General features: G+C 36.9%; 1 protein-coding gene across 6 annotated transcripts in view; it reads left to right on the forward strand.

The window, feature by feature from the left end:
* IL15 (interleukin 15) overlaps nt 1-20727 on the forward strand; it is a 93469-nt gene that overhangs the window by 67914 nt on the left and 4828 nt on the right. For 5 of the 6 annotated variants that reach the window (XM_025268106.2, XM_006079239.3, XM_025268108.2 and 2 more), the window contains 4 exons: nt 9396-9494; nt 10611-10708; nt 12278-12362; nt 19452-19496. In XM_025268106.2, coding sequence (XP_025123891.1) covers nt 9483-9494; nt 10611-10708; nt 12278-12362; nt 19452-19496 — 240 coding nt within the window. In that variant the 5' untranslated portion in view covers nt 9396-9482. Of the gene's footprint in view, nt 1-9395; nt 9495-10610; nt 10709-12277; nt 12363-19451; nt 19497-20727 lie in introns of those variants that run through there. The other variant, XR_329399.3, reaches the window with a different exon arrangement.

Below are 20727 nucleotides of genomic sequence, written 5' to 3' on the forward strand. Positions count from 1 at the left end.
TTGATTAATCTTTAATTAAGTTTTCCTTATTTTCATGAACCCATTTTGATAATTTTTTTAGAAAATCAGTGTTCAAATAGATTTGCATGAACATATAATTTACAAAAATTATACTCTAATGGCCTTTTTGTATTTTAATACATATATATGTAATCTGACATTTTGCTTTCTAGTTTTGATCAGATTTATTTTTCAAAGCTATATCTTTTAGTTATACTAATTACCTTTTTCTACTTTATTACTCTTTTTATCTTTAGTAATACTGAATTCTGCTTTTAAAATGATTTTATAGATTCTTGTGATTAATAAATAGTAAAGTATTTCAATCTAATTATTTTCTGTGAGAGTCTATAGAATTCTATGTTATGCTTTTGCCATAATGTTTTTTTAATGACATGTAATTTTCAAATTGATTTTCTTTTATACCAGCTCTATTTAAAAGGGTAATTTACATTTTCAAGTGTATAATTCTTTTTATTTTCTATTTTTATTGCTTTTTAATTCAACAGCATTGATATTATTTTAATTCAATATTATTCGATTCAATCATCCAATATTATTGATATTATTGATTTGTGGTTATAGCATGTGGCATATAGAATCTGGTTTCATTTTTGTGTAATTTTTTTTGAGACATTAGGTTTAGCACATTGATGCTTTAGGCGTATAAGCAACCTCTTAGGAATGCCCTCTGTATTTATTTTCTATGTGCTATGTCTATGAGGTAGAATGTTTCATCTATCCCTGGTTAATCTAATGTACATACACACTACCTAAAACATTGTTCATTGTGTTTTAAAATTTACCACAGGCAGTGGTGTGCTAGAGCCAGCTCTAATTGGCTGAGCCAATGGTTAAATATGCAGAAATTTTGTGAGCCAGATGTTAAAACACTGTGACTTGAAATCAGTATGGTGAGGTACTTACATAACAGAAATTGCAGAGGCTACAAGATGACGGTGGTGGTGGTGGTGTTTTGAGAACTAGCTAACTCACATACCCAAACCACAGCCCTACTCATGTTTATGTTTAAATTTCTGAGCACAGTTTAAGATTTTTAAATGACTCCTTGTTTTTCTATTAGATTTTCCTTTATATAATTTGAAGCGATATTGTTATATATTGGAAACTATGTTCTTAGAAGCATAAAGCTTCATATCCTCTTACAGATTGTAACTTTCATCCATATCTGTTATCTTTGTATTGCTTAGAATTCTAATTGTATTTTTGTCTTGAATTCTAATTTTATGGTATTATTATTACTATACTCATATTTGCTTAGCATATCTTTTCTTGTACTTTCATTTTCAAGCTTTTTGTAACATTTTTGTTTCACTTTTTACAAATACCATATTAAAAAAACATTATCTGTTATCTTTCTGCCTCTCTATTTTTAAAACTCAATCCAAGTGTCTTTTAGTAATCAAATGTAGTTTTTAATCACATCTTTTCATGTATGGGTGAATGTGCTTGTATATTTAGATTTACTACTGCTACGTTACTTTTTATGTGTGAACTTCTTATTGTGATTTCTTTGTTTAATTTTCTCCTTTTATGCTTACCATTACCTTCTGTTAGTTTGCTTAAGTTTTCTTTGCCTCATTTTACTTTATTTTATTTTTAAGCTTGAAAATTATGATATATCCAGGATTTTTTTTTCTATAGTGAACTTTTGATTTCTGCAATTAATCATCATGAAGTGCTGCCTGTTCACCAAATAAAGTAATAATCTTAGCATGAGTTTTCCTCTTCTTTTCTCACAATATTTACCACGTGGAATTTATCTGTGATTTTCCTTCCACACTGCTATCTGGAAAAGTACATATTAGGTCAGGAGTTGCCTGGTGTTAAGGTTGGGACTGGTATGCCTGTAATGGGGCATGGGAGAAATTTTGATGATTATAGCTGTTTTCTGTTGTTGTTGGAGCAATTTCATGGATGTATACAGTTATCAAAACTCTGCATATCATATACCTAAAATGGGTATGTTTTATCACTTTATTATATCAATAAAATTGATTTTAAAAGTATAGTGGGGGGATGTCAGAAAGAACCAGAAATCATTAGCAAGATGTAGAGAAGGCCCAATTAAAAATTGCATCTCAAAAAATTATAAGGGAACATTTTTTCCAACAATACTATGTAGCTTGGAATTGGACACTGGCAAAATAAAAGGATCAGAAAGGTGAAATGTGGAGAAAACTCAGTGGAGGAAGATTTCGATTCTCTTTAGGATAGTATTACAGTGGCCGACTGGGACACCTGCTGGAGAGGGAAGCAAGTGCGGGTGAGAGTCTGATAGTTCTGAGTGTGTGTGTGTGTGTGTGTGTGTGTGTGTGTGTGTTATGGGGGCAGTGTAATTGTAAAGAAGTGAAAAAATCAACAAAGATGTGATATGTGCTCGTTATGTACCTAGTATGGTTTTTTGTTTTGGATTTCAGTAATGAACAAGATAAATAAACTTTCTACCACAAGAATCTTACATTTTTGCAAAATTAAATGAATGAATGAGATTTATTAAAAAAACTTAAAAAAAATGTGGCGGTTATTTATACCCAAGTGTGAATATGACATGTGTTGGGCTCCATGATTTCTTATATCCCATATTTTTCTTTTTCCTGGATAACTTTTTTTTCATTTTCCTAGAATGTATTTTCACATTATTATTTCACAGACATTCAGTGGATTTTAAATTTTCTGAGGTCTGGTAGGAAGAATGTTCTTTATCCTCTTTCTCAAATACTAATGTCCTTCTGTACTATGGTTTCATCCTCACCACTTTTTGGAACAAAGTGCTTTTGGAAACTAAGCTAGAGGAATAGATCTTATTGACCATTTCTGGACAGTAGGTTAAGTATTAAAGTTGTGCTGCTCTGCAGAAGCTGTCTACTTATACCTGCCCTAGAGTTAGCCTTTCTCAAAAACATTTACCCAAAACATTTTTCAACAACTCTTACACCAAATGATAAAAAATGCACATGCTGTGTAGAACTATTATCGAAGAGTGGTAAGAGCACCGTTTGTATATGCCCTTTAGCTACATATATGCTTCATTGTCTGGAGAAGGAGATGGCTATCCACTCCAGTATTCTTGCCTGGAGACTTCCATGGGCAGTAGAGCCTGGCGGGCTACAGCCCATGGGGTCGCAGAGAGTCAGACATGCCTGAACGGCTACCATGCACACACACACACATGCATCATTGTTGTCTTTGATGATAAACTACCTTAGGTGTTTCTATATTCATTTTCTGTAATAGCATCTGTCTAGTTAAGGCCTTTTGAGTTGTCATGGCAACTAAGGTGTCCAAAATTTATAACTACCTTTGTCCTTGACAGTGTGATATTTAAATGACTGTGATGTGTTTGGAAGCATTTCAGTATAGTTAAGCAATTTAAGTACTCCAAGAACTTCATGTTGTTTTATTTAAAATATATATATGTATATTATTTTATAGGTCTTATATGAAATAGCATTTTTTGAATACTAAAAACATCTTACTTAATCATTTATTTTTGTTGTTTTCATAAATTGTTGTGATTCATAGGCCTTAAAAACATATTGTGTGGAGTCATGAAAATTAAATGCCAACTTCAAATCTTGTTTTAATTTTTATTTATTTATTTTATTTTAATTGGAGGCTAACTACTTTATAATATTGTGGTGGTTTTTGCCACAATGTATTCACATATATTCACATGAATCAGCCATGGGTGTACATGTGTTCCCCATCCTGACCCTCCCACCCACCTCCCTCCCCATCCCACCCCTCAGGGTCATCCCAGTGCACCAAATCTTGTTTTTAAATGGAAGTAATTTTTAAAAGTCACCGTAGTAACTCATGGTAAGATAGTTCACACTGGATTTTTTTAGCCTTAATATTGAACACAGATTGTGTGTTTAAGAAATTTCTTATTTGAAAGTTTCATAATATTGGTGTCAGTTGAAATCAGCTTGAAAGAAGTTACTGAAAAAATGCCAGTACACTTAATGGCAGGACAATTCAAGATGTTAAAGATACCACTTTCTCAACTCTACTGAAATTGGGACTGCTTATGAAATCCATATGTGTCAGAGGCTGGCCTGTGGGTCAAATCCATCAACAGTCTATTTTGATAAGTAAAGTTGTATTGGATACACGCATTCATTCATGCGTTGTATATGGCTGTTTTCACATTGTGTCAGCCTTATTAGATAGTTGAAACAGAGACTACAAGATTTATAAAGCATGACGTTTACTATCTGACCCCTTACAGAGAATGTTTACTGACTCCTGCTATATACAATAGGGACAGTTTTGTTTACAATTTCCTCCCATTACTTTCACACCATTATCAAATGACTCACTTTTCTCTGAGTATACAAGTCCTTGTCAGGCTCTTTTCTCCACCTAAAGTGTTGTTTTTCCTTTTGTTCATATCTAAAATCTATCTGTTCTTCAAGATATGATTCAATTGAAGTGTTTAGTTCCAAAGTCTTGTCCAACTCTTTGTGACCCTATGGACTGTAACCCACTAGGCTTGTCTGTCCATGGGATTTCCCAGGCAAGAATACTGGAGTGGGTTGCCATTTTCTTCTCCAGGGGATATTCCCCACCCAGGGATCAAACCCACATCTCCTGCTTGGCAAGCAGATTCTTTACCACTGAGCCATCAGGAACGCCCCATGATTCCATTAACCCATCCTTTATGAAGCTCCACAATTACAAAAAAAAAAAAAAAAAGCAATATTACCTAGACACATGTCTCTTATACTCCCTTAATGCTGCTGCTGCTGCTGCTAAGTCACTTCAGTTGTGTCCGACTCTGTGTGACCCCATAAACAGCAGCCCACCAGGCTTCCCCGTCCCTGGGATTCTCCAGGCAAGAACACTGGAGTGGGTTGCCATTTCCTTCTCCAGTGCATGAAAGTAAAAAGTGAAAGTGAAGTTGCTCAGTCGTGTCCGACTCTTAGCGATACCATGGACTGCGGCCCACCAGGCTCCTCCGTCCATGGGATTTGCCAGGCAAGAGTGCTGGAGTGGGGTGCCATTGCCTTCTCTGATCACATAGTTGGTTCTCCCTGAAACCAGCCCACATCCTTGGGTGGAGTCCAAAAGTCACCTCATGATAATAATAAAAGATCTCATCACTCTCAAAGACTCCTTATTGCCCTCATCACTAGAAATTCCTAGGGTTTTAGGAGCTGTGGGCCAGAAATGAGAATGAAGACCAAATATATATTACAAATCACAATATCCCAGATATCATCCTCACTTGCCTATTCAAGAATATCACTCTGACAATCGTTCCCCTCTCTTGTGTGTGTGTTAATCGCTCAGTTGTATCCAAGTCTTTGGGACTCCATGTACTGTAGCCTGCTAGGCTCCTCTGTCCATGGAATTTTCCAGGCAAGAATACTGGAGTGGGTAGCCATTTCCCTCCTCAGGGGATCTTCCTGACCCAGGGATTGAACCCGGGTCTCCTGCTTTGCAGGCAGATTCTTTACCATCTGAGCCACCAGGGAAGCCCTATTTAAGAGTGTCCCTCTGACAATTGTCCCCCTCTCTTCCACAATCAGTTTTTACCGCAGCATACAAATGTGCTGTTATTTCCCTCACTTTCTACCATCTATTATCACCTTTTGGAGCAATATTCTTCAAAACATTGTCTGCACTAGCAATTTAGAATCCTTTCCCTTTCTCTGCTACCCATTTCATGTAGGTTTCTGCCTCCATTACTCCCCTCTAAGTGCTCTTTTCAGTGTGACCCATGACCTTCATGTTGCTAAGCACACTGGTAAGCACTCAGTCTGTGTCTTCCTTGACCTGTCAGCACATCTGACATGCTCTTCATTTCCTTTTCCTGAATGTACTTTTCTCACTTGACTTCTAGAACATCACCCTTCTTAAAGTTGCAACCTTGTCCTTCTTACCTGTTTTCTTTTTCCTGTATCATTTAGCCACTCTTTAATGAAATATATAATCCATTTACTTATGTATACTATATATAGTCCATCTTTCTTCCTGAAACCAAGGTGCTTCTGTGTTCACTGATTTGCTTTGTGAACAGGAATGCCTCGGTCATACCGAAACATCCAGCAAGTAGTAAGTACTCAATAAATGCATACTAAATGGTTAAGGACAGCCATGTAATCTTACATTTTTTATATTCCACATAAGCATTCAACCTTGGTCTGCCCTCGGTTTTAGTTTTTTTTTGAGTGACTAGCTGAATATATGTACCAAATAAACCAATACTTATAGCCCTTCTTTTCTTGCAGAGTCTATTTAAGTTTATTTTAAATGTGTGACTGGGCAGGTAAATAATTAAACAGAATAAAGCAAAAGAAAACAGCAGTACGCTAGATTGTTTTTCCTCACTGAGAAAAACTACTATTGGTATAGAATAGGGGCGTCCCAAGTGGTTAGAGAAACCACTTGCCAATGCAGGAGACTTAAGAAACACGGATTCAGTCCCTGGGTTGGGAAGACCCCCTGGAGGGATGGCAACCTACTCTAGTATTCTTGCCTAGAGAATCCCATGGACAGAGGAGCCTGGCAGGCTATAGCCCGTAGGGTCACTAAGAGTCGGACCCAACTGAAGCAACTTAGCACGCAGAATATTTACAATTGTTTTCACGAGTCAGTCCAGAATTAAAGCTACTGGAGCCACCCCGTGTGTGCATTGTCCCCTTTTCACGATGTCTGACTCGTAGGCAGTGACACAGATAGTATTGCTGCCCTAAGTTCAGGGAGTGCCCTGCAGTGAGACCCTGTCTCAGGAGTCCAAAAAAATCAGCTTCAACTCTGATAACCCTTTGACAGTAGGGCTTGGATTTAGTCTTTTTTATTCTTGGATCTAGGTATGCAGGTCATGTACGAAGGACACTTCAAAGATGCTGACTGTTAGGGCCTTTCATGACCATATGCAAACAGTGTGCAGGGATTAAACCCTGCTTCCATAGTTCTCCACAAATATGACTTTATAAGGAAGTGGACAGTTTATTTCATCGCTACACTTCTGGTCTCAGAAAGTAATTAACTGGTTTCAGCCAGTTTTATCTAACAGGTACTTTGTAGGGGTCAAATGAGATGATGTTTGTGAAAGGACTTGAGTTCTGTTTCACATCACAACAGTTTCAAACATGTTTGTCTGTTTTTTTATTGAAGTACAGTTAATTTACAACATCTTGTTAATTTCTGCTTACAGCAAAGTGATTCAGTTACACACACACACACGTATATAAATAAACACATGTGTTCTTTTTTATATTCTTTTCCATTATGGTTTACCTGAAGATATTGAATATAGTTCCCTGTGCTATGCAGTAGGACCTTGATGTTTACCCATTCTGTGTATACTATTTTGCATCTATTAATTCCAAACTCCCAGTCCATCCCTCTCTCACCTCTCTCTCCCTTGGCAACCACAAATGAAAGACCTGTTTGTAAACTATCAGAGAGCAATGACTTTTTATGGTTCACATGGGATGGATCAGCTGCTTTCTATAGTAAGGACCTCCACTTCTCAACCAGAGTTTATTATTTCTTTCATCTCTCTTCTACCTGTGCAACCTGGATTGTGAGGTAGAATTTTGATAGCCACATGTATGACATTTATCTGAAGCAAGTCACTTAACCTCTCAGAACCTCAACTTCTTCACTGTAAAAGAAGAGTTATATCTCTCATATAAAGATATTGCCAGGATGGAATATGATAATGTATGTGAAATAATTTTGTAGACTTAAAAGCACTTGGTAAACAATTCCTACTCTAATTAGTATTGCCATCATGAGTGATAATTATATTAAATGTTAACACTGAGTCTTACTCAAAGAGAAAGTTACAGAGTATTTTACCTTTTTGGATCTTCTTTACTCTCCTGGATTATACACACTCACATTCTTAGTAAAGTTATTGATCCACAGAAGTATGGAATGTCGAAACTTCCAAAGCTGTTATGAAAATCTGTCTGTCAGCCAGAAAACCACGTCAGTTCTTTTGCCAAATTAACAAAGCTGTAAAAATATCCTCAGTTAACACTGGTTTTTATTATCATTATTTGTTAGAAGTCTTTGAGGTCATTTCCTACTTATTCTACCATACTTGGCATGGAGCATTCTGACTAAAGCTGTTAGTTGTCCTTGACTTACACCAGGGCAGGACAGTGAAAGTCTGACTGGTAAGATTTTAACATCCTGCGTGTGTGGAGACTCACTGATGCAAAAGCCCAGGATTGAAATTCTCATTGCTTACTCAAGCAGCTTCATGAGGCCTCATTAACAATCGTTAATCACCCTTTGTACTGCTTGGTCCCAGCTCAGGAAATCCTGTTTCTTGAACAATGTGGAGTAGGGGGATCCTACAACTAAAAAGGAAGTAGGGAATTTAAAAGAGTTTGAGTGAAATGGTGAAGATAATTTTAAAGTTTTGCAAATAATTTGGAGCAGTGAGATAACATAGACAAAGAGAATGATTAAGATGAGAGTAACAGGTTGCTTTAATTAAACTGATTAATGGGTGGCTTAGATTATGTGTAATAGGAAGATTAGACTTAATATTTTGTTGTGGAATAGACAGCATTTTTATTGGAAATACACGTACACTTTTTTAATAGTTAAATTCTAGTTTTTCTTTTAAAGAGTTATACATCATATATTATAAGGTAATCATTTTTACATTTCAAAAACATCTGAAAATAAAATAATTATTTCAGTCTACAAAACTTAATTGCAGTGAATACTTATGTTGAGAGACATGGCAGATTTTGGTTTTTGAAGGGGGAGTCAACAAATACACACTATTTTAGAATGATGGACAAAATAGGTGTTTAAATTTTATATATTTTGGTTTTAATTGTTTTTAATAAAGTGGAATTGGATATGGGAATGCGTAATCTTCATATACTTAATCACTTTGAATTAAAGAAAACAGGATTTTGTTACTTATGAAATCCTCAAATGATGTTTCAGTTAACAGTGATATAAAGACTGAAGACATCTATTCAATGTCTATAGAAGTAGCTACTTCTGTTGTAAATTATATTAATAGTCAGTAGTTTATATGCATTAAGGTATTTGGCTGCTTCAGCTTTTCATTAATATGTCTTTGGAATTCAGTCAATTCAAGAACCTAATATAGTGGAAAGGACTTGGGCTTTGTTATCAGACAAACCTGGTCTCAGATCGTGGCTGTCTTGTACTTCCTGTGGGGCCTGGGCGGCTCACCCAAAAGTTGCTAACCCTCCGTCATAGGATTGTTCTGATGATTAAATGAGATACACGTTTCTAAGTAACTAGCAGAGTGACTGTGAAAAAGTTGGTGCTCAATAACTGTTAATTCTCTTCCCTTTCTTTCCCCCTACTAGTCCACTTGTGTTTTTAATGGATCCTCTTTACTCTGGGTTGTATTGTAGGAAGTATTCTGGATGGATGGCTGCTGGAAACCCATTGCCATAGCCAGCTCTTCTTCGATACTGAAAGATTTACTCTGGCATTGAGTAATGAGAATTTTGGTAAGAAAAACTAGATGAAGATAGTATATGGACTTTTCTTAAAAGGTCATTTGTGTCTCAGATACTTCATAATAATTTATATGGCTCTTCTCTGGAGATTTTGGGATGTCACAGATGTCTGTTGACATATGGGTTATTCTTATTTTGAAAATAAATAAACTAGGTTTTTAAAGTCTATTAACACCTTGATGTGCTCTTCATGTTGTTTTTCACTTATCTCACTCTATTTTGTTCCTTAAATGTCTAATCAATAAGTTGTGTAGTCTTTGAAAACAAGGTCTAGCTGTTATTCATTCTTTCAGTGTGAATAACATGGAGCACAGATTCTTAGAAGTTAAGTCAACACTGCTCTTTGGGGACTTCCCTGGCGGTTCAGTGGTTACGACTCTGCCTTCCAATGCAGGGGGCTGTGGGGTTGACCCCTGGTTAGGGGGCTGAGATCCCATGGCCAAAAACTAGAAAAGCATTGCTCTCTGAAACTATAAAGATTTTGACCACATGAAAGAGGCAGGCAGAAATATCAAAACTCCAGGAAGTTCTGAGATAAGTAATCTTCCTAAATCACCCAGAAAATGTATTATATATCAAGTCTTAAGATAGCATAGAGTATATTTGGTTGGTTCCATTTCTATTCAGTTTGTCTCCAAATGATATTAATATGTAATTAATTTTCATATTGTTATGTGGAATTATTATATAACTAGCGTACCTATATTAGTAATTCATAAAACTAACATGAAATATGTTGGACAATTAAAAAGGAAGAAAGAAAAAAAGAAGAAAAAAGGAAATAAGGATGAGAAGGAAGTTAAGGATAATAGAAACAAATTATATTACCATATAGGTAAATTAGTAAATAACCATATTTTCTATGCATCATTATTATTGAAATGTGTCTGGAGAAATATGTATTAAAAAACTTTGCATGTAGGAGACAAAGTTGAAGGTAGGGGAGAAAGCAAAAAAGATACATTCTAATTTCATTAATTCCACTAAGGAATTCTGAAAGTTTGATATATTTACATTTTGGAACCTAAAAATATGATAAGGTATCATTTTGAATCTCAGTTTTTCACTGAGAAGTTTAACCACTTTGTCTGTGATTTTATTTTTCAGAAACCATATTTGAGAAGTACTTCCATCCAGTGCTACTTGTGTTTACTTCTGAACAGTCATTTTTTAACAGAGGCTGGCATTCATGTCTTCATTTTGGGGTAATTTTATTTTTCAGCATAGAATCATCATGTTAATAACCAGGATCATTGTTCTTCAATATCTTCTCTATTAAATTGTTTCGTGTTCATTGCTTAAATCTTTAGGTTCTCAGTATGTGGGATGTGGTAGCAGATTATGGAGATTCAGAGGAGGTTTAGTAAACATCCTACAGAGAATTTCTATATTCTTATAAAATTCCAAATGAGTATTACATCCTGCAAATAAATTGGACTTCTTGGTATCTGACTAAACTTGGAAGGAAACTCTTTATTAACATCCTGTGTCATTTTGACACCAGTAAGAAAATAGATATTGAGGGCTTACCCATGTTACTTTTTTGTTTTATCTACCCCTGGCATTGACTCTTCCTATCCTTTGAGCCCCATCTTAGTTCAGTTTGAAACATTTGTTTCTCCATTTAGGCCTTTTGATTTTCCTCCTAATAAACATTCATATTTTGCCATGCCTATTAACTTTTTCCTTCTCTGTTAGAAGCAACTAATATACTGCACTCACCCAACTTGTAGTTTTGCCATCTGACTTGCAGTTCAGTTTTATTCTGCCAATGCCTTCATATTATGGGGAACCATAGATTTGTGCAGGTAACTCCTCTTCTCAAAAACAGAAGAGTTTTGGCTTGCATGCTTCTGTCCTGGATCCATCAGGGAGCAACTATTTTTCCTGAAGCTCTAAGAATTATTCTGCAGTTACTTGGTCAGTGTGTGTATCTTTTGTCCTGATATTAAATTTCCATTTTACAAAACTAAGTAAGTTGTATGATCTAGTTTTGTGACTAGGCCCGAGTCCATAATGTTTATGGAGAAAGCTGCTATAAGGTGCATGTAAGGGGAATATATTTACTGTCAAAATCCTTACATGAAAAAGGTGATTGCTTATTTAATGATTTTACCCTCTTAGACTTAAAAGTCTGATGGGACTTCTACTTAAAGGAAAGTAAAATTTATTCAAAAACATATTCTGGGCACAGTCACATATCAAGCAATGTTTTTCTTTCAATGTGATAAATTGCACCAGCTTTTCTATAAATTTGGAGAAGGCGATGGCAACCCACTCCAGCACTCTTGCCTGGAAAATCCCATGGACGGAGGAGCCTGGTAGACTGCAGTCCATGGGGTCACGAAGAGTCGGACACAACTGAGCGGCTTCACTTTCACTTTCCACTTTCATGCATTGGAGAAGGAAATGGCAACCCACTCCAGTGTTCTTGCCTGGAGAATCCCAGGGACGGGGGAACCTGGTGGGCTGCTGTCTATGGGGTAGCACAGAGTCGGACACGACTGAAGCCACTTAGTAGTAGTAGTATATATAAATTATCCCTCTGAATTAGATTTTTCTGTAATCCAGGTTGGTCATCAAGCTAGTGTAAAGCACCAAAATTGTACTATATGTTCAGTGTTTATATTCATCCACGAGGCACAAAGGCAAAGATAGCACTCATTTTTTCACTTGTTGGAATAAAAAGGTCTTGATTGCTCTTTTGCCTGTAGTATTCATCAAGACAGTATTATGTTCATTCAAAATGCTTTACTCTTTGGTTTTGCTTTCAGCTGTATCAGTGCAGGTCTTCCCAAAACAGAAGCAAACTGGCAGTATGTAATAAATGATTTGAAAACAATTGAGCATCTTATTCAAGTAAGTACTCATTTTTCCATAAACTATTTCGTATAATTGCTATGGAGTCTGTTATGCCCGTGTTTTGCTGTCAGTCTTAATGAAATCTCACATAAAACAATACTGTTTTGGTAGAATTGGTATGCCTCATAGAACCTCCAATGAAATCTTTTATTTAGAATTTTCAGAGAGCAATTACCTTTAAACCTCAATTTATAAGTGGCCTAGCATGAAGAGCTCTCTGTGACCACAGGCCAGAGAGACTCCCTTTTCCTGTCAGATATATACCAGATACATCCTTCAGATATAAAACAGACCGGAGAGGCTCGTTAGCAGAAAAGCCAGGTGACTTGGTGACCCTTGTAGGGGAAATAGACTGACCCAGGGAAGGACTCTCTCTTCCATGGGCTAGAAAACCCTCTCTGGAGACACCGGTTGTTCTGGCAGAAGCTGTAGAGGAGAGAAATAGGGGCTGCATTGTTGTGCGGGCAACACAAGAGGACCAGTGAGCATCTCAGGGGCAGCAGGTGTACCAAACCTTCCAAATTTGCACCACAAAGCTTCTGAAAACTAAACCATCAAGAGTCATAGCATACAAACTTAGGTCAGCACCTCTGTGCTGAGCCTACACAGAGTGGCTGCACACTAAACTACAAGACTTACGTAGGACCAGGGTCTCCTTACATAATATCCTAAATACCAGAATATATGGAAGAATCAGTTTTCAAACCAAAAAGCAGGAAAATCACAACTTGAATGAGAACAGCATCTGAAACAGACTCTGAAACTGAGATGGATTAGATGTTGGAATTATTTGACAAGAATTTCAAAGCAGCCATCGGGAAGATGTGCCAGCAAGCAACTGTGGATATCCTTGGAACAACTGAAAATAAAACAGAAAACAACTCAGAAAGTCTTAGCGAAGAAATACAATATGTAAAAACACAGCAAATGGAAATTACAGAACTAAAAAATACAATAGCTGAGATATAAAACAGACTGAAGAGGCTCATTAGCAGAATGAATATGACAGAGGAAAGACAGTCAACTCGAGGGTAGAATAGAGAGAAACAGATTAGAAAAAAGTAAATAAAGCCTCAGGGATTTTGGGGACAATAAAAGATCCAGCCTTCCTGGCATTATCATCCTAGAAGGAGAGGAGAAAAAGAACATTAACAAAAAGATAGATCAGCCAAATCGTTGACAAAATACAAACTTATTTTGTGCTGTCTGCAAGGAAATGGGTAGGTTGAAATTAAGAAAGGGAAAAGAATATGTCATGCTGTAGTAGACTGAATAGTGTCCACCCCTAAATTCACATTCACCTAGACCTCAGAAGTCTTTGCAAGTATACTCAGTTAGGGTGAGATTACAGTGAGGCGAGGTGGGCCCTAAATCCTTGACTATTGTCCTTATAAGAAGAGAATAGGATACATAAACACAGGGAAGAAGGCCCTGTGAGAACAGGCAGCCACAAGCCAAAGAAGATTGGAATGACTGGCACGATGCAGCAAGGGTTGGGGAGCCAGGAGTGACAGTTCTCTAGTACCTGCAGAGGGAACAGGCTCAGTGGAATCCCTGGCTTTGAACTGTAGGAGTATGAATTGTTAGTTGAGGCCCTCACTTTGTGGTACCTTGCTACAGCAGCTCTGGGAAACTGAGGCACACACACATAGTCATACACACAATAATTTTAAAAATCAGAAATGGCTATATTCATATCACAGAATGCAAACTTAACAGCAGATAAAATTACTAGAGTCAGGAGACACATTACACCTTGGTAAAAGAGATTAATTACCAGGAAAACATAATGATCTTAAATGTGTACCCACCAAACAGCAGAGCTCAAAATGTAAGAAGCAAAAACAAATAATAGATCCAAAAGGAGAAACAGATGAGTCCATAAATATAGTTGATTTTAGCACTTCCTCAATGACAAATAGAACTATTAGACAGAAAATCAGAAAGGATATAGAAGAACTGGATAGCACAGTCTACCAACAATATCTAATGCCATGGATAGAACACTTCACAGAACAACAGCTAATAAACATTCTTCTCAGGCACCACTCACCAAGACTGGATGTATCCTGAGCCATAAAATAAACTGGAACACATTTATCAGGACTGAAATCATGCAGCATACATTGTCCAACCACAGTGAACTCAAGTAGAAGTTGATTACATAAATACAACAGGAAAATCTCTTGGAAATTAAATTATACACTTAGAAATATTGCGTGGGTCAAAGAGCAAGTCTCAAAGGATATAAAGTATAGAACTGAATGAAGACAAAAATGCACCATAGGAAGATCTGTGGGATTTAGCTACAGCATTACTGAATGGAAAACTGATAAAATTAAATGATTACGTTAGAAAAGAGGAAAGATCTCAGATCACCAATCTAAATTAGTGCCTCAAGAAACTGGGGAAAGAAGAGCAAAATAAATCTAACCCATGCAGAAGGAAGGAAGTAATAAAGACAAAAACAAAAAGTAATGAAATTCAAGTTAGGAAAGCAATAGAGAAAAATCAACTAAATATAAAGCCCATTACTTGTGGAAAAAATCAATAAAATTGATAAACCTTTAGAAATCCTGACAAAGATAAGAGATGATAGATACCATTAGTATCAGGACTGAAACTGGGGTCTTACTACAGAACCTACAAACATTAAAAGGATACCAAAGAAAAACCATGAGCAACTTGATTCTCATAAATTTGATAATTTAGAGGAAATGGACAATTTTCTCACAAACCACAACCTATCAAAATGTAGCCAAGATGAAATAGATAAGATGAACTCTCCTATAACTACTAAATACTTTGAATTCATATACAAGCTCCCCAAATAGAATCTCCAGATCAGCTGGTTTCAGTGGAGATCCATATACAACTGTGTAAAAATAGTAAATGGGGTAAACAAACTGTAGTTCATCCATACATGCAACGTTACTCAGTAGATAAAAAGAAATGAGCTACTTAGCCATGAAAAGGTAAAGAGGATCCCTAAAACCCATCTGCTAAGTGAAAGAAGCCAGTCAGAATAGGCTACATACTGTGTATGATTCCAACTATGTGACATTCTGGAAAAGGTTGGATACGATAAAATCATCAGTGATTACCAGTGGTTAGGAAAAAGGGACAGATGAGAGATTAGAGAACAGGTGACTTTTAGGGCAGTGGAACTATTTTGTATGTAACCATAATGATCAATGCATGTCATTACACATTTTAATAACTATAGGTATACAATACCAACAGTGAACCCTAATGTAATCTATGGACTTTAGCTGAAAATGTATCAATATTGAATCATCAGGTGTAATAGATGTACCATCCTAATATAAGGTATTAATAATAGGGGGAACTTGGGAAGGGGCCTGGGGCCATATGGGAACTTTTCTGGTCATGTCCTGCAAACCTACAACCGCTTAAAAAATAAAGTCTACTAACTTTTTCAAATAAGCCAGTTTCAAAAGGTTACCTACTGCATGATTCCATTTATATAATATTCTTGAAATGATATCATAGGAATGAAGAGCAGAGAAATGGTTGACAGTATATAGAAGGATGGTGGGCGGAATATGAATGTTTCAGGAGAAAGGTGATTTTAGCTATAAAAGAGTAACGAAATCTTTCCTATGGTAAAGGATTGTTCTGTATCTTAAATATGGTAGTGGTTACATGAATTTACACATCTGATAAAATTGTAAAGAACTATACACATACACACAAAAACTGGTGAAATCTGAACAAAGTGGGTGGACTGTATCCATGCCAATCTCCTCATTACGATATTGTGCCATGTTATGCAGGGCAAAATGTGGTCTACAGGAAAAGTAAATGACAAACCACTTCACTATTCTTGCTTTGAGAACCCCATGAATGATACAAAAAGGCAAAAAGATAGTACACTGAAAGATGAATCCCCCAGGTCAGTAGGTGCCCAATTAGCTACTGGAAATCAGTGGAGAAATAACTCCAGAAAGAATCAAGAGATGGAGCCAAAGAGAAAACAGCACCCAGTTGTGAATGTGACTGGTGGTGGAAGTAAAGTCCTATGCTGTAAAGAACAGTATTGAATAGTAACCTGAAATGTCAGGTCCATGAATCAAGGCAAATTGGAAGCAGTCAAACAAGGAGATGGCAAGAGAGAACATCTATATTTTAGGAACCAGTGGACTAAAATGGATGGGAATGGGTGAATTTAACTCAGATGACCATTATATCTACTACTATGGGCAAGAATCCCTTAGAAGAAGTGGAGTAACCATCATAGTCAACAAAAGAGTCTGAAATGCAGCACTTGGATGCAATCTCAAAAACGACAGAATGATCTCTGTTCATTTCCAAGGCAAACCATTCAGTATCACAGTAATCCAAGTCTATACCCTGACCGGTAATGCTGAAGAAGCTGAAGTTGAACAGTTCTATGAAGACCTACAAGACCTTCTACAGCTAATACCCAAAAAAGATGTCCTTTTCTTTATAGGGGACTGGAATGCAAAAGTAGGAAGTCAAGAGATACCTGGGGTAACAGGCAAATTTGGCCTTGGAATACAAAACGAAGCAGGTAGGAGGCTAACAGAGTTTTGCCAAGAGAATGCATTGGTCATAGCAAACACCCTCTTCCAAGAACGCAAAAGAAGACTACACGTGGACATCTACATATGGTCAATATCAAAATCAGATTGATTATATTCTTTGCAGCCAAAGATGGAGAAGCTCTATACAGTCAGCAAAAGCAAGACTGGGAGCTGACTGTGGCTCAGATCATGAACTCCTTATTGCCAAATTCAGACTTAAATTGAAGAAAGTAGGGAAAACCACTAGACCATTCAGGTATGACCTAAATCAAATCCCTTACAATTTTACAGTGGAAGTGAGAAATAGATTCAAGGAATTAGATCTAAGAGACAGAGTGCCTGATGAACTATGGACCAAGGTTCCTGATATTGTACAGGAGACAGGGATCAAGACCATCTCCAAGAAAAAGAAATGCAAAAAGGCAAAATGGTTGTCTGAAGAGGCCTTACAAATAGCTGAGAAAAGAAGAGAAGGTAAAGGCAAAGGAGAAAGGAAAAGATATATCCATTTGAATGCAGAGTTCCAAAGAATAACAAGGAGAAATAAGAAAGCCTTCTTCAGTGATCATTGAAAAGAAATAGAGGAAAACAATAGAATGGGAAAGACTAGAGATCTCTTCAAGAAAATTAGGGATACCAAGGCAACATTTCATGAAAAGATGGGCTTAATAAAGGACAGAAATGATCTGGACCTAACAGAAGCAGAAGATAGAAGAGGGGGCAAGAATATACAGAAGAACTATACAAAAAAAATCTTCATGACCCAGATAATCACGATGGTGTGATCACTGACCTAGAGCCAGACATCTGGGAATGTGAAGTCAAGTGGGCCTTAGGAAGCATCACTACAAACAAAGTTAGTAGAGGTGTTGGAATTCCAGTTGAGCTATTTCAAATCCTAAAAGATGGTGCTGTGAAAGTGCTGCACTCAATATGCCAGCAAATTTGGAAAACTCAGCAGTGGCCACAGGACTGAAAAAGGTCAGTTTTCATTCCAATCCCAAAGAAAGGCAATGCCAAAGAATGCTCAAACTACTGCACAATTGCACTAATCTCGCATGCTAGCAAAGCAATGTTCAAAATTCTCCAAGCCAGGCTTCAGCTGTATGTGTACTGTGAACTTCCAGAAGTTCAAGCTGGATTTAGAAAAGGCAGAGGAACTAGCAATCAAATTGCCAACATCCATTGGGTCATTGAAGAAGCACTAGAGTTCCAGAAAAACATCTACTTCTGCTTTATTGACTACGCCAAAGCCTTTGACCATGTGGATCACAACAAACTATGGGAAATTCTGAAAGAGATGGGAATACCAGACCACCTGACCTGCCTCCTGAGAAATCTGTATGCAGGCTTAAAGCACCAGTTAGAACTGGACATGGAACAACAGACTGGTTCCAAATTGGAAAGGAGTATGTCAAGGCTGTATATTGTCACCCTGCTTATTTAATTTATATCTAGAGTACATCATGCAAAATACATGCTAGATAAAGCACAAGCTGAAATCAAGGTTGCCGGGAGAAATATCAATAACCTCAGATATGCAGATGACACCACTCTTATGGCAGAAAGTAAAGAAGAACTAAAGAGCCTCTTACTGAAAGTAAAAGAGGAGAGTGAAAAAGTTGGCTTAAAAATCGAAGTTCAGAAAACTAAAATCGTGGCATCTGGTCCCATCACTTCATGGCAAATAGGTGGAAAAATTAGGGAAACAGTGACAGACACTATTTTTGGGGGGCTCCAAAATCACTGCAGATGGTGACTGCAGTCATGAAATCAAAAAACGGTTGTTCCTTGGAATAAAAACTATGACCAACCTAGACAGCATATTAAAAAGCAGAGACATTTTTTGCCAACAAAAGTCCATCTAGTCAAAGCTATGGTTTTTCCAGTAGTCATGTATGGATGTGAGACTTGGACTATAAAGAAAACTGAGCACTAAAGAATTGATGCTTTTGAACTGTGATGTTGGACAAGACTCTTGAGAGTCCCTTGGACTGCAAGGAGATCCAACCAGTCCACCCTAAAGGAAATCAGACCTGAATGTTCATTGGAAGGACTGATGTTGAAGCTGGAACTCCAATAATTTGGCCACCTGATGTGAAGAACTGACTCATTTGAAAAGACCTGATGCTGGGAAAGATTGAAGGTGGGAGGAGAAGGGGACGACAGAGGATGAGATGGTTAGATGGCATCACTGACTTGATGGACATGAGTTTGAGTAAACTCTGGGAGTTGGTGATGGACAGGGAGGCCTGGAGTGCTGCAGTCCATGGGGTCGCAAAGAGTCGGACGTGACTGAGCGACTGCAGTGAACTGCTGATGCACGACATCGTCACTGGAGGAAGTGGTGAAGGGGCACACAGCATCTTGCTGTATTTTTCTTATAACTTCATATGAATAAAATTATCTCAAAATAAAGACTTTAATTTAGAAAGTTTAATTTAATGTTTTCAGTAGGTTGTTCCCATTATATCTAAAGCAGGGAATAGTTTCTCATATTGCTTCTGTTTCTTTTCAGTCTATACATATGGATGCCACTTTATATACTGAAAGTGATGCTCATGTGAGTATATTTTGTTTTCATCTTTGCTGTCTTTTCCAATGTTCAAAGGCTTGGAAATACATTTTTATAAATTTACTGAAACATGTATAGTTTTAAAATCTAATGTTCGGGTGTTCATATGATCAATGAATTTTATATGCAATTGTTGAGATTATAGCACGGTAGGGAGAAAGAGCTACATAGATACTATTTACATTGTAGCATCTTCGTCAAATCAAGACATAAAAGAGCCTTTTTATATCAATGTCAAACAAAACATAGTACCTATTTCTATGATGCAAGTAAAAAATGCAATTGATTCAAGAATCAAGTTAGTCAATTTAACAATATGCAACATATCAATTTTATCCAGTGCTATCACTTTTAATCATATTTTTTACAAATTGTTTAAGCATATTCCTGTTCTACATTTTGCCTGAATCGCTACAGTTGTCAGAAGAGGATTCTGATTGGTTATTCTTTATGTGAGAAAAGAAACTAACACAACCCATAAAATCTATCAGAATTCAAAAATGATCTTAAATCGCTTCATTAATATGCGGACATTGCTCAGGGCATATAGAATTTCTGTTGAGTTGCTGGTCCATTCTCTCTGAATTGGTTACTAAAACCAAGACACAAATCCCTGACATCTTCTCTTCATGGAAAACAAACTCTGTGTTGTGTGTATTCACAACACTGAGTCTTCTATTATTCCTTAATTAGAACTTCTCCGAAATAGAAGGTTTACCCTACCGAGACTTCTTAAGCATTGGAAAGAAGCCACAGCCAGAAATTAGAGGGGGGAAAAAACAGGTTATCTATCAATCACTTGGATATAGTACTGCTGCACTAGAAATAGTCTCCTCTTTAGGCTTCAACATGTTTTCCATTTTTCTTTGCATTTTCTTCAAAGTAGAAAGCAGTCAATTAACTGCCAACACTCAGAATCCTGAGACTGCTGTTTTTGTAAGAAGATAACCTTGCTGCTCCTGGGGTTGTAGCTTGCAAGAAGCTGAGACTGAAATTTAGATTTAAACCCTGACTCAGCCACTTTCTAGCTCTGTTGCCTTGGAAGACACTAAATACTTCTGAACCTCAGTTTTATTATTTATATTTTAGTTGTTATTGACATGCTGACAGTATTTACCCTTTCAATCCAGAGCAGCGGCTGTGGGAGGATAAGGAGTATTTCCAGGGCCAGCCATGTGGCTGTGTCTTTTCCTTCCTTCCTTCCTTCCCTCCTTCATTT

The sequence above is a fragment of the Bubalus bubalis genome, chromosome 17, assembly GCF_019923935.1.
Source record: "Bubalus bubalis isolate 160015118507 breed Murrah chromosome 17, NDDB_SH_1, whole genome shotgun sequence".
In the NCBI taxonomy this organism is placed as follows: Eukaryota; Metazoa; Chordata; class Mammalia; order Artiodactyla; family Bovidae; genus Bubalus; species Bubalus bubalis.